At 44.3% G+C, this 12,821-nt stretch overlaps 1 protein-coding gene across 1 annotated transcript in view; it reads right to left on the bottom strand.

The window, feature by feature from the left end:
* Selp (selectin P) overlaps positions 1 to 12,821 on the bottom strand; it is a 34,493-nt gene that overhangs the window by 2,214 nt on the left and 19,458 nt on the right. Inside the window, exons 9-13 of the mRNA XM_027922849.2 lie at positions 10,695 to 10,880; positions 4,325 to 4,534; positions 3,128 to 3,313; positions 2,176 to 2,295; positions 66 to 96 (exon numbers count right to left, since the gene is read on the bottom strand). Of these exons, the coding sequence (XP_027778650.2) occupies positions 66 to 96; positions 2,176 to 2,295; positions 3,128 to 3,313; positions 4,325 to 4,534; positions 10,695 to 10,880 (733 nt within the window). The remainder of the gene's footprint in view (positions 1 to 65; positions 97 to 2,175; positions 2,296 to 3,127; positions 3,314 to 4,324; positions 4,535 to 10,694; positions 10,881 to 12,821) is intronic.

Below are 12,821 nucleotides of genomic sequence, written 5' to 3'. Positions count from 1 at the left end.
TTCTGTCACAAATCAGAAAGTCAAACTAACAAAATCCACTCAGTCAAAGAACATTTCCATCTCACCTTTGAGGGTTCAGGGGGCATTTCCCGTCATCTGAAATAAGTGGGAAAACACAAATGATTGGTTTAAAAGGAAAAAAACAGAAGCGTGATGAAGGGGCAGTCATTAGTGATCGCAATGACTGGGGAGAGTCAGTAGAATGACTTTCAGGTGGACTCATTCTGAGGCGCATTGGGAGCAGTCTACCGGAGAGAGAGGACCTGCTGTAGGCTAAATTCCATATTTCACAGTGTTTAACTCCAGAGTCCTCTCACCTTCTTCCTCTTGCCTTTCAGTTAAGAAAAGCTCCTCAAGCCTCTGAGGCCTTCAGCCTCTTGACCCTCGTGGGTCTCCTGTTGCTGCATCCTGAGGATCCCAGCTGGGATCACACAAACCCATCACACGGGGCAGTGGGGGTTTCCCCTCCCTGTCACTTATGTGATCAGGTACTTCTGGCCTTAGTCCAAACCACAGCCTCTGGCAGTCGACTCTTCATATGTGGCTGTGGTATTTACCTGTTACCTGGTCATGGAATATCCAGAAGCATGAAACCAAATTAGGATAAGACCAGGAAAAAAACTCCCATCCCAAACAGGCAAATTTGTATATTATCAAAGATACAGGAGGATAAGGGGTTGGTGGTCCCTTTCCAACCTAGAAATGTCTCTAGAAAATGAATTGGTGGGGAAAAGTAGGAGGAAATACTGTGATTCCTGTGGTCATGGAGACTGGGATCTAGCTGCCAGGAGCTCTTGCCTCTGCCTTCTTGATCTGATCAAACACAGTTTGCTTGGAGGGATTGGTTGTAGCTCTTGGTATACCTTTATGGTCTTTAAGCAGAGCATTATCCTTTGTCTATCACCTTAGTCATTTACAGGAGAGAATGTGAAGGAGCTTTGGAAAAACAGCTCATGGCAAGGGTAGCTTTTTGAATGTGAGGAGGCAGCAAGTTAGGAATAGGTGTTGAAACTCCTCGATGCAATGAGAGCTTCAACATCAGCCGAGGTTTCAACATAGCTGCTTCCAGTTACCTGGATCTGAGCTTAAGTTGACCTTTGGTGCTTTGCACTACTGTCTATAAGGAGAAATAGCAAAGATCCCTATTAGACAAGTTTATGTAATCATGTGCAGGCACATGTCACGACAAATTTTAACTCCTAAAGAGATGGGCTGTTCCCTCTTTTATTCCCTGTTTTATACTTCTCTGTCTGCTGAAGAGTTTCCCTTACAGTCTTCATCCCTTTGGCCACTTCCCTGCTTAAGTCCTGCATAGACTCCGCAAGTTCTTAGAAGAAAATGCAGACTTCCTAGCTCCCCGTGCCAGGGGCTACTAAAGCAGCTGCTCCACAGGCTCACACTTCATTTCCTGTCTCCTCTGTAAGCCCCTCTGGACTCAGGCACACTGGCAACTACACACCATTTTCCCAGGTATCCTCCCTTTCACATCTTGCCATGTGCCACTTTTTCTCCTGGAGCTCTATATCCATTTTCCCCTTTAATCAAATCCCTCCCATTTGTTCTTCAAAGCTAAGCTTGAGCAAGCTTCTCTGAGCCCCAGTCTGGTTTAGGAAGCCCATTCTGTGTTCCGGTGATAGGCTGCTGCTTTTGTTCTCACACATGTCCCCCACTTGAGTCTGTGTGTATTGACCAAACACACAGACTCAAGTGGGGGACATGTGTGAGAACAAAACACAAGCAGCCTATCACCGGAACACAGAATGGGCTACCTACCAGGTATAGCAACCTTGATTAATACCAGGGACCATCATTACAGTGCCTAACAGACTGTAAATGACTGTCACATAGAGGAATGAGTGAAGGAGGCTGACATGGCAATTTTAAATTGTGATTGCAAATGCTGAACTGCAAAACTGCCTCCTCAGAATTTTGAAGGAGGGCTTTTGAAAACTTCAGATTTATAGGCTCATGCCCAAGTCTCCCTGTGGGAACATCAGCATTTGGTAAATTTCTCCAGGTGATTTTGCTGGACAGTCAGTTCTCAGGATCACTAAGTTATCTCTGCCTTCTTTTAATTAAATGTTTCCAAACATGAACTATTGAAATGGTGGTTTCACCACCCCATCCAAAATCACATGAAAGAAGAAAGCAAGAGGAAAACTCGTTCTTATTTACCTTTCTTTATGAGACGCTTTCTCAGCAGAGCCAAGAGTGTCCCACCCATGACCAGACCTATTGTAGAAGCCACAGCTCCACCAAAGTAAGTCAGGGCCTCCTGGACAGTCAACGGCCCCTCTGCAAAAAAAAAAAAAAAAAAAAAAAAAAAACATGCACATGCAAGATATGAGAAGTGCTCTGTGCAAAGGCCAGTTGTTCTCTTCAAAGGGTCCCAAGAACTCTAAGATGTTCTTGGATCATCCAAAGACCTGCCAGTGCTGACAGCCTGCTGTGAAAGGAGATATGGAAGTCAGAAAGCCATGATCAGAGAGTGGGAAGCACACAGGATCATATTCCTAAGACTTACATATTAAATGTAATTTCAAAGCCTTCAGAAGAAGATCTAATAAAAGGAAAGACATTGTAGATGCAAGGGGCCTACACATGGAAGTTTGAGCAAATAAAATGAGCCATGGGGAATTTTTTTTGGCCATCAAAAATTCAGAAATGCAACAGAAAGTAATCAGAATAAGCTGCTAGGGAAAAAAGCAGGGGAGAAACTTGGAGCTGAATTGAAGCTTGCAAACAGGTGGAGCATAATTAAGATCTGTGATATTTCTAGAGGTAAGTGGTAAACAAAATTCTTCTCAGGTAATAAACCAGAATCTGCATGATGAACATATTTCGAAACTTCAAGATGTGTTAGTAGAGATTACAAGTAAGCAAGGGAACTTATTTCACAAATCTGAGCCCTGAAAAGGAGTGGCAGTTATGTACACAGAGTCACTGAATTTAATTCCCACTGCTCTACATAAAGCAAGGAGATTCTGTCTGACTCATTGTGAAACCTTTATCAAGCAAGGGGAAACCTTGTGACAGAAAGGAGGACAACTGTGACAGATATAGAGAGAAGAAATACTGATTTGTTTTTCATATTGAGAAGACTTCCTAAACCATATGAAAAATGTACCTTGGCAAGTTGGTGTGGTAGCTGACCAGTGTCCATTCTCTTGGCATGCTGCTCTGGCAGAGCCATTAAGTAAATGACCCTCTGGACAATGGAAGGTGCAGGTTGACCCATAGCTGAAATTCCCCCAGGGGTTGGAACAGTTCATCACTGTTGGCTTGTTGATATGCAGTTCTGAGCATTTGATGGCTGCAGGAAAAGAAGGAGGAGAAACAGCATGAAGAATGACGGTGAATGAGATCATGGTTTCATCTGTAACCTGACTAGCATTGCCAGTAGACAGTAGACTATGAAAAGGTCAGAAGGAGATCAGCCACTTCACACTCACGCCCACTCTTCCAATATCACACAATGCTAAGTATCCCCTCAGAGAATGCTAGCCAAAGAACAAGGAGGGGCCAGCAGCATCCAATAAACATCTGCTAAGGGGTTGATTTTGCCTCCAAAAATACTATTTGCAATTTTTTTTCTCTCAAAAATACAATTTTTAAGTGCTATTATTAGTACCTGATGGTTAACTGGCAGGTCAGCATGAACTTATTAAAATACTTAATAAGCACTCAGTGCAGCTAGAACTGGAAGTTTGTTTATTTCCATAGTAGATGCTGGAAGTTTGAAAGTAGAGGCCATCATCCTCTTTTAACTATTTGAGGGAATTCCATGTTCTTTTTTCTAACTTATGGAATGGGAAACGGAAGCTCAGGAATTATATCTAATTTAAGTAAATATTATTGGCAGTACTGATATTTGTAGAGCTCTGTGTTGTGCTTTGTGGGAGATGTAAAGATGAAAGGGATATAAAACTTCAAGCTTCCTTTATGGGGTGACAGCTCTCCAGGAAGTATCACATAGGTGTAACTGTCTAGATTCCAATTATTTTGAAAATACGAGGTGTTTATCCTGTCGCCTAAAAACATTGTAGCTTATGTTTCACAAATCATACAGCTGGTTTTATTCTTAGCATTCTTCTAGTTTCTAACACATCTGTGCTTGTCCTCCTTAGAGCTTTGAGAACCAGGGCATTAGCTCCATCAAGAGGAGGAAGGGCAGAGATGTGCGTGTGGACAGTGCAGCTGACTGGATGGGTGTGGAATTCATGGAGGACTCGACCCATGCAGTGGCTGCTGGGGCAGGTACACTGGCTAACTTAAGTGCCTGCAGGATAGCATGTCAGAACCTCCCTGCTGCTTTTCACTTTACCTCTGCAGGCTGGGGTTACTGCTGTCCATTGTCCTGAAGGCTTGCACTTGAGGGTGCTGTCTCCTGTGAGGGTGAATCCAGCTTTGCATCCAAAGTAGCAAGTGGTGTCCAAGCCAAAGGTTTCCCCAGGATGTCTGCAGGTCATTGTTCCCTGCCCAGAAGCAACAAGGGCTGGGCATCGAACCTTGGAGGTAGAAACTGATGCTACACCTGTGTTGAGAGGGTATTTCAATTTAGAGAGCTCTCAGTTAAAAGCAGCATGTCAGAGTTAAGGCTGACATGGAAACTGCCCCCCACTCCTTTCATCATGGGGGAGGCACTAATGACATCTGTAAGGAAGTTAAAGTGATTAATCTCAGGCGTGGAAAGCAGAAGAGGAAAATTGTTTACAAGTGCCCCTGTAGAGATGATTCTCCTACACAAGAAGAAAGTGGGGGGGGTGTGGAGTCACTAATAACAATTTTGAGAAAAGGGAATCAGCAGAAGAGTTGTTGCAGAAGTAGCAATTCAGTAGGCTAAACGCACATGGGCCAGTTGTATGCCTTCCTCTCTTTTACTGGGAGGTGATATTGTTCTCTGGTCAAAGGTCAACATGAAAGGAGATGCCACTGGTTTTGCCACTTGCTATGTGGCAAGAAGATGACTAACTTCTCTGCACCTCAGTTTCTTGATTTGCAAAACTGGACTGGTAACAGCAGCCCTTGTACTCTTGGCAATGAAGTAATGGGCACCACTCGGTTTGCTCAGCGAAGCCCTTTTGGAATACGAGGCTAAATACCGTATAAAACACGATTTCTACAGAAGCATCAGTATATCTTTTATTTATAAGCATAAACAATCCTGTCACTCCTTAGACATTATTTTAACCCATTGGTTGTGTTTGCTAAACCCAAATGATGTGAAACACGCACCTGCCACCTATGAGAGCCACATGTGTGTTATCATTGTGGGGGACACTCCCGACATGGAAGTGTCCCAGCAAGTATCTGTTTTTACCTTTGCAGCATGGGGGATGTGCTGACCTTCTTCCAGAAGATGTGCACTCTACGCTGCCTGATCCCTCTAACCCAAAGCCCTTGTTACATGAGAAACAGCAGGGGGAGCTAACACCGAGTTCTCCGTGAGTGTGAGAATAGTCGAGGCTGCCCTGCTGGGGGACAAAGAGTTTGGGGCACTTGAGGGCTGGAGTACCAAGCCAAGAATGACACAATCACCAAATGCACTCAGAAGTTCTGTGCTCCATCCATATATTCAACAAGTATTTATTTACCCCTTACTGTATTCCAGGTGTTTGGCTAGGCCACTCATTCCAACTACACAGGGCAGTGGGAGGGACAGTGGGCTCTCAGAGCAGAGGATATGTAGAGGGCACAGAGAGCTCACAATTTCATCCTCCTTTGTTCACACCCTCACTCCGGAGACCACAGAGCCTCCTCTGGCTCCCACTATCTGTCTGGGTGGGTGCACTCCAGGATTGTTTCTACCGTCTTCCTGCCTAAGACAACTCCTCTTAGACATCCTGTCATCTTTTCAAATTCAGTACATCTAAAACTGCAATGATCACCTTCCTCCTCAAACCATGTCCTCTATTTGAATCCCCAGCTTGATTTTTTATGCCGCGGTTCCATAGCAGTGGGAAGTGCAGAATCCCCCTCAAGACAGCTAAGTTCTGGGCATTCCAAACCTGACCTGTTGTGATTTTGCTCTGGTTCTTGGCCTACACTGCTCTTAATTTCTTTCCATTTCCACTGATTAAAATCCCACAGTTCTCCAGGATCCGACTCTGCGGCTTCTCTGCAGCTGTTGCTGAACGCAGTGTGCACTCTCCTCAGACTCATCAGCTTTCTGCTTGAATTCATGCACTCTCATGTCCTGACAGCTGAGTCCTCTTCTATGCACAGAAAGCTTCCAATACCCCCTAACCACCTGTCCTTGTCTCTACTGCAGGATCCCAAGAGGTGGTGCTCAATAACCATATGCCCAGTGGATGAATACACAAATTTCTAGTTTGTTCACTACAATTTCCTCCCCAAATTGTTTTCATAAATTATTGCAGTTATATCTTTCTCTCAGCATTGTTTTTTTTTCTCATTAAGTTATCTGACAAACTATGACTTATCAATGAATATTGAATTGTTGACAAACTGAGTGTTCTTTCTTTGAATCCTTGGTCCGGTTAGGCTCATTTTACTTAGCTATTCTGATTTTAAAATCCCCCTTCAAGTCCTTTGTGCTGTTCCATGGAAAAGGGAGCGGGGTGGGGTTTCACTGGGCAGGTACACTGGCTAACTTAAGTGCCTGCAGGATAGCATCAGAACTCTGGGTATGACTTTTGGCCTTTTCATGTTGGTCCATGTGTTCTGCAGTAATGGGTCATGCACTGGAAGACGGTGGGTCCTTATTGCAGGGATCCATTGAAACAAACAGTGAATTTCAGTCCAGGGTTCTCAGATTCAACAATCGGATGTAGTAATTAACAACTCCATGTCTGCCCCATCAATTCCACTCACCAGACATTTACTAAACATACCTACTGTAAGTCCCAGGTGAAAGTCATCTGTGAACATTTTCATTAACCTAACTTTCTCAGCATCTCCCATGATTACATCTTTAAGCCCAGGAATATGCACCATGAGGACAGTAGGGGCCGTGTAGGTTCTTCTAATTCTTTGCCCCTGGAAACAAGGCCTGGCACATGGGAGGGAGTTCTAAAAATTTTTGTTGACTAAATGAGTAAGTTAATGGGTCATTCTTATAAGGTTGTGTTTTTTTTTTGTCTGATTTGAAAAGAAAACAAGATGTTACTATTTTAAAAAATTGACTAAAGTGACTGAGCATCTAAAATGAGAATTTCTACAGAATTAATCTACTTAGGGATCATTGCTTTGGTTTCAGCTTTGTCAGTCTTGCTCTGCCAATGTGGCAGTTCCAGCCTTTTCCATCCATGGAAGTCTCTGAACCTTCTCAGGTAAAAGTCACATTGTCAAACTCAAGCCCTTTAGATGACTTCAAGGGTTTGACTTCGTGAGTCATGCAAGGATGCAGGCTTTCCTGTTTGAGGGCATTGGTAAGGCACCTGGAAGCCCAACTCAGATCTGGCATCTGGTGGGCACACAGCAGACACAGCTCCATTAAATTCATGGAGTTATCTAGGGTGCTGCTCAATGTAGGCGTAGAGGCTCACTTGGAGAATAAACTCTGCGTGTGACTTTAAGAAGTGGCCTTGCTTCAAAACATTGGCAAAAGCCCAATAGCTATAAGAAGAGTAGAAAACAGATGAGAGTTGCTTTCATTAAACGCCCTCTCGTTGACTTCCAAGGCAGTTCTTCAGTGAAGGGTCGGCACGGTGTTTCCCTGCACTCCATCAAGTGGCTATACATGGTGACATGTGCATCTGTGAATTATTATATCCACTGCACTCTAGTCACTATCTTAAGACATACTGATTCATATTATTTTAGATTCAGCCAATTTCTTGTTTTACTTTTTAATTTTTATTTAAAATGGATATGGCCTCAAGAACTTCTTGGAGTTAAGATCTAGTTTAAATAATAATTGTAATAGAGTTGTCTATTCTAAACTCAAACTCAAACTTTAAAAATATCTGGGTGCAGTGGGAGCATACTTTACCTACATGGGAGGCTTACACAGGAGGATGGATTGAGACCAGGAGTTTCAGTCCAACCTGAGTAAAATAGTGGGACCCAACCCCAGACTAAAACACAAGCAAGCAAACAAGCAGATGATTAAATAAATAATGTGGGAACTCCCATGAAGAGAATTAAGAAACAGATAGAGACATGCCCCCAACCAGAGCTTGGAGTGTACCCATTTGCCATATTTCAGGAATTGGATAAGCAGGGCCAAGGCATAAAGGTAGAGGTTGGGCTGAGAGCGGAACCAGGACCAGTCCCTCAACATGGTGGGGCTGGATGTTAGGAGTAGAAGTTCAGAACCAAATCTAGTGTTTGAGGGTCAGCAACAGTGTTATTGATCAGGAGAGATTCATCTGTGCCAGGAAGGTGGCTACACAGACAGTAATACAGGGATACACCAACTGCACACAAGTGCTCACAAATTGTGAGAGTTGGCAGAAGAACCTCAGGACTACTTAGGTTCGTGGAGAGGGTTCTAGGTCTGGGAGAGCAAGGACCAGGAGGAAACTAGAAAAAATAGGCAGAACCCAAGTATGGAACCCAGGGAACTGGTGTTCTAACTATGATGGAGACATTTCAAAGCTACCCCCAAAATGAAACCTGCATTGCACTCTAAAAAGAGAATTGGAGAGCTCCATCTACCCCAGCGCCCCTCTGTACTTGGTGACCCTCAAAGGGCTCTCTGAAGTATCCTAGGATTCTGCAGCGTGCTGTATAAAACTCTAGAGATGGTGCCAGGGGTTAACAATTCAAGCACTCAGCTGTGTGGGGAAAGGAGACCAAGCATTTGCCTAAATCTAGAACATATGTTTGGAGAATGAGGCGAGAATAAGGTACAAAAACCAGGTCTCAGAACCAGGATCAGGTAAGGTAGACAATTTTGAGAGCCATTGTGGACTGAAGGTGCAGTTTCTTTCAGGGTTGGTTCTAGTTTCAGGGTGGGGAAGGCTATAAGGAGACAGGCAAATGCCACCTGTTATAAGGGAAAGAAGTGAAGGGAAATAGGCTTCAGAGAGTACAGGTTTAACAACCATGTTGGTTACATAGGTGATTCGAAACTTTTGTGAGATTTTTGTTTGTTTGTTTCAGGGATTTTTGATCCTTCGTCATTAAAAGTGGAATATTGTAAAATAGAGATCGTGATAAACATCAATGAGATAATCGAATATGAGTGAGAAATGAAGGAACGAACTCAAGCCCTAAAGCTGGCCCCGAGAATATTCTAGATTCCTCAGGGGGCTTGCAGTGTATCTTCTGAACAGCAGGCGGTAGCATTTTATGTTTCTTACCTTGCAGAATTCATGGCCTGGGAAGAGACCTCAAAGATGGTCTCATACATTCCTCTTCTTTTGGAATTGAGAAAACTGAGGTCTTTGGAGGTGACGAGACTTTCTTAATGCCACATGCTAGTGTGGTGGGAGGTAGTATAAGTCTCTGGAGATTGGTACTCATTGCATGAAGGGGAATAAATAATATTTTAGCCATTTTTTTATGTAATACTAATGGATTCCTACTGATATATTATTCTCTTGCCTGATCAGGCACCCCCATCCCTAAGGTTTATTTCAGCGGTTAGAACTGAAACCTGTGTAATGGAAGAGTACATTAAGCCATGGACCCAGGATTTAGAAGCCTGCCACTGGGTGGCAGTGTGGCATGAAGGCAGAAACACCTGTTGTCTGACTGGGCCTGGGTGAATCCTGACTTTAGGCTTCCTAACTACGTGCCTTTGGCAGCTACTTCTTCTCTCAAAGCCTCCGTTTCCTCATCTTCGAAGTGGGGATAACAATAACTAACTTAAGAGTGGCTCATGTATGAATAGTTGGCAGTATACAAGCAATAAATATTAACTATTATTGCTGGTCTCGTTACTTACCCTGACTACACTGAACGCTAAATTGGAACAACAGTGACTTTTGAAACTCAGCAGCAGCTGTGACCTAGTAAATTCAGTGTATTTCTATTTTAGAACATGCACCCTGCCTGCTAGATGCTAGCCAGCCAGATGCTTTGGGAAACTGAACATAGATAAGCTCCACCTTGCCTTGGAGGATTCCACTCACTCACTGTCAGTAAAGCTTTGAGTGAATTTCACTGGCAAATGGTCATCAAATGGATGTCCATCACACATCACTGTTTTCTGTCTCGCTGTTACAGGGGCATAAGATGAGGATGCAAGCTCCTGCCCTCAAGGAGTTTGCAACCCATGCAGACATGGAGGGAGGAGTCAGTAATAAAATAGTAATTTTGTTCTGGTAGGCCAGAACAAAATCACATCCATCCGTGGGTGTGCTCAGTGTCTGGGACTTAGCAGTGCCCAGTGAAGGTGAGTGTGAGAAAGAATGAATGCTGATATAGCAGAAAAAGATTCACAGAAAATGAGTTTCAGTGACACAGTTGAGCCTCATTATTTACTAATGGTTACTTAACCTCTCTGAGCCTGTTTCTTTCTCATCTTCCAAATGGAAATGATAATGTCTTTCCTCTTTCTTTCAGAATTCTGGCAACATCATTTATGAAGGAATGAGACATTTCATAAATCTGAAATGTTTAACTCAATTTATTTAAACATTCGGGGGCTGGAGGGAGAGAATGAGACTGACTAGATTACCAGGCTTTGTGGAGCATATGCTGTTTTAGTTCAGAACAATTCTCCATGATTCTCCATTCTATATTGCTATTTGAAAATGGTAAGAAAAGACCTAAGCACATACCTTCACACCTTGGCGGGGAGCCTGTCCACTGTCCAGATGGAGTACAATCCAACCTTTCAGGTCCAGATAAAGAAAATCCCTCGTCACAGATGAACTGGCAGGTGGCTTTATAACTGGACTCTCCAAAAGGTCGGGTACAGGTCATTGTTCCATTCTGAGGGCTCAGCAGATGTGAGCAAGTAATGGCTACCATGGGTGCAGCAGAGGAGGAGATTGTGTTAGTACTCAACACCCTGAAATCTGTGTGTGTGTGTGTGTGAGCGTGCATATGTTGCCCCTTGAATACTCAGGGGCAGTGTCTGGATAAGTGATTGTTTGAATTCCTGGTGCTTTCTCAGTTTGTGGAGGTCTAAAATAGCAGCAGCTTTCGATTGATTTGGGCTCTGAAATGCTCAGCCCCCAGGAGCTTTGGAAGGGACTGTAAAAGGGAGCGGGTGCTGTGTTTGAAGGACAGTGGTGCAGAGCATTTCGGTGGCCCCTGACAGGAGGGGAGGTGCTGCTCCTTTGATCACCTTCGTCAGAAGTAGACCTAGTGACCTTCCCAGAAAACAATGACAGTGACTGGAAAAAGGAAACAGGATAAATTGCTTTCTCCTCTTCTCCCAACGTGGTGGTGGGAGGAATCTGGGTCCAGACCCTGGCTCTGTTACTTATCAGCAGTGTATCTCTGCACAGTGACCTTTCTGAGCCTCAGTTGCTTCATCTTTGAAATAGGAAAAAGTAAAATCTTTGCCTTGCAGATATCCTTAGCTATGTAGGAAGTTAACTAAATCATCTTTAAAATTAAATTTAAAATATAATAAAAAATCACAGACACAAAGTAGGCACATAATTCATCAGCTGCTGGCAAATGCTAATTCCACCACTTCCCCACAGTCTCATTCTATAGTGACCAGTCAAAATTGATTGCTTGTTCACTTAGGAAAATGTTAAATTAGGTCTTATAGCTCTTTGCCACAGTTTATAGAGTTTGTGGTGCTAGGGTCTTGCTTGGGTTGATGAGGACCCAAGTCCTCCTTTGGCAAGTCACTTGACCTCTTTGAATCACAATATCTTAAAATAGGGAGAACAGTATTACATAGCTCCTAGTATTCTTATTCGGATTAAGAGTGAAAACACTTAATGTAACTGTCAAGGTGTTCCTCTACCAATTAAGGAAGCTGTAAAGCACAGATTAAAGGTGCAGACGTTGAAAGGTAAGACTGAGCGAACACACGGTTGTGGGTGTTTCTTCCTTGCTGTTTGTGCTGGTGGAGCATCATGTGGCTTTGGAGTAGAGACAGTGGTGTGGCTGTCCCAGGGCCACTTTTCAGCCACCGACTGGAAAAGCGTGGTTTCGAGCACCTTCTCTTCCTTTTGTTCCTTGACCTCTCATCTGATCAACTCGTCCAAAGGCCTAATGATTTCCTGCCCTTTGAAAAGTCTTCTGAGTTCTATGTGCATGTGAGGGGGGCAGGGGAGACAAGTCAAGAAGTCCTGACACTGCAGGGACAAAGGGAAGGGGTGCCCATGAGGCCCTGGGGCGCTTGAGTCCATTTGCACTCTGTGGCTTTGCCTTCTGAGGAGGGGGTGGGTGTGGTGGGGAGGGGGACAGTAAAAAGGGAGAGTTTCTGGTAAGGCCCCTCTGAAGTTGCAACAGCCTGCGGATTGCAGGCCTCCTGGCACCTTCCTGCCCTGCTCTCCTGGGGTATTTCACTTTTGTGCACCCAGCCGCAAAAGGACAGAGTTGGGTTGAGTAAACAAAGAACTAAAAGCAGAAGGGAACTGGAAGGTCACAGGAAGCCAAATGAGTGGCAGCCTCCTGCCGTGAAGCACCCACAGAGAGGGCAGTGAGGAGCACTGGGCTGAAATCCGTGCCCTGCACAGCCCACAGCCCACGGTAGCCCAGAAGGTCCCGATTGCTGTGGTGACCCTCCTTGGGGACTCCGTGCGAGTTCTTCCCCAAGCTGTGTGGGCTCTAACATGCCCAGTCCCATTGTGGCTGGGAGGAGCACTGAGGGCAAGGCCACAGCCCACCTGCACTCTCCAGACCCAGCTCCAGGGGCTGGCCACACTCTCTGGTGCCTGGGTACAAAGGACATTCAATTTTGCTAAATTCCTTTCTATATCAATTAGTTCATTAATATG

This window comes from Marmota flaviventris, chromosome 12, assembly GCF_047511675.1.
Source record: "Marmota flaviventris isolate mMarFla1 chromosome 12, mMarFla1.hap1, whole genome shotgun sequence".
NCBI classification, from domain to species: domain Eukaryota; kingdom Metazoa; phylum Chordata; class Mammalia; order Rodentia; family Sciuridae; genus Marmota; species Marmota flaviventris.
This window is presented reverse-complemented; position numbering and strand designations above follow the sequence as displayed.